Source organism: Eimeria mitis, genomic scaffold (genome assembly GCF_000499745.2).
Source record: "Eimeria mitis Houghton genomic scaffold, Emh_scaff1443, whole genome shotgun sequence".
In the NCBI taxonomy this organism is placed as follows: domain Eukaryota; phylum Apicomplexa; class Conoidasida; order Eucoccidiorida; family Eimeriidae; genus Eimeria; species Eimeria mitis.
The window spans coordinates 11771-12571 of NW_013569264.1; the positions used below are offsets into that span (position 1 = coordinate 11771).

Consider the following 801-nt stretch of genomic DNA (forward strand, 5'->3'; position numbering starts at 1 on the left):
AAGAAAAGTGCAAAAGCAAATGGCTGAGAGAGCCCTCGAAATGTTGCTGCTGCCGGAGGATCAGGTGCTGCTGCTGCTGCTGCTGCTGCTGCTGCTGCTGCTGCTGATGCTGCTGTTGTTGCTGTTGTTGCTGTTTCTGTTGCTGTATTCCCTTTTGCTTTTTTTCGGTTTGCTGCTCCTGCATCTCTTATTGCTGCCGTTTCTTCTTTTGCTTTTTATATCCCTTCCTCCTCCTCCTACTGCTGCTGCTGCTGCTGCTGCTGCTGCTGCTGCTGCTGCTGCTGCAGAGCTGCCTGGTGTTAGACTTGGGTTTTGGTTGCGGGATGAGCGGCGCTGCTGTTTCTGAGAAGGGACACTTCGTCGTTGGCTTAGATATCTCCAGACATATGCTAGGTATCTTGCTGCTGCTGCTGCTGCTGCTGCTGCTGCTGCTGGTGATGCTGCTGTTGCTGCTGGTGATGGTGCTGCTGCTGCTCCTGGTGATGCTGCTGGTGATGGTGATGGTGATGGTGCTGCTGCTGATGGTGCTGCTGGTGATGCTGCTGGTGATGCTGGTGATGCTGCTGGTGATGCTGCTGCTGCTGGTCATGCTGCTGCTGCTGCTGATGATGATGATGATACTGCTGCTGCTGCTGCTGCTGGTGCTGCTGCTACTGCTGCTGCTGGTGCTGCTGCTACTGCTGCTGCTGCTGCTGCTGCTGCTTGTCTACAGAGGAGGCGAGGGAATTAGATAATTTGGATCAGGCGGATGGGCTTCTCGCGGACTTCGGCAAACGTAAACCCTAAACCCTAAACCCTAAA

General features: G+C 54.3%; 1 protein-coding gene across 1 annotated transcript; it reads right to left on the reverse strand.

Moving 5' to 3' along the window:
* Positions 1 to 187: 187 nt before the first annotated feature.
* EMH_0037120 (uncharacterized protein) lies at positions 188 to 589 on the reverse strand (the record flags this gene model as incomplete). The annotated part of the gene is made up of 1 exon (XM_013495152.1): positions 188 to 589. The coding sequence occupies one exon, from the start codon at positions 587 to 589 to the stop codon at positions 188 to 190; it is 402 nt and encodes a 133-aa protein (XP_013350606.1).
* Between the last annotated feature and the right edge of the window lie 212 nt (positions 590 to 801).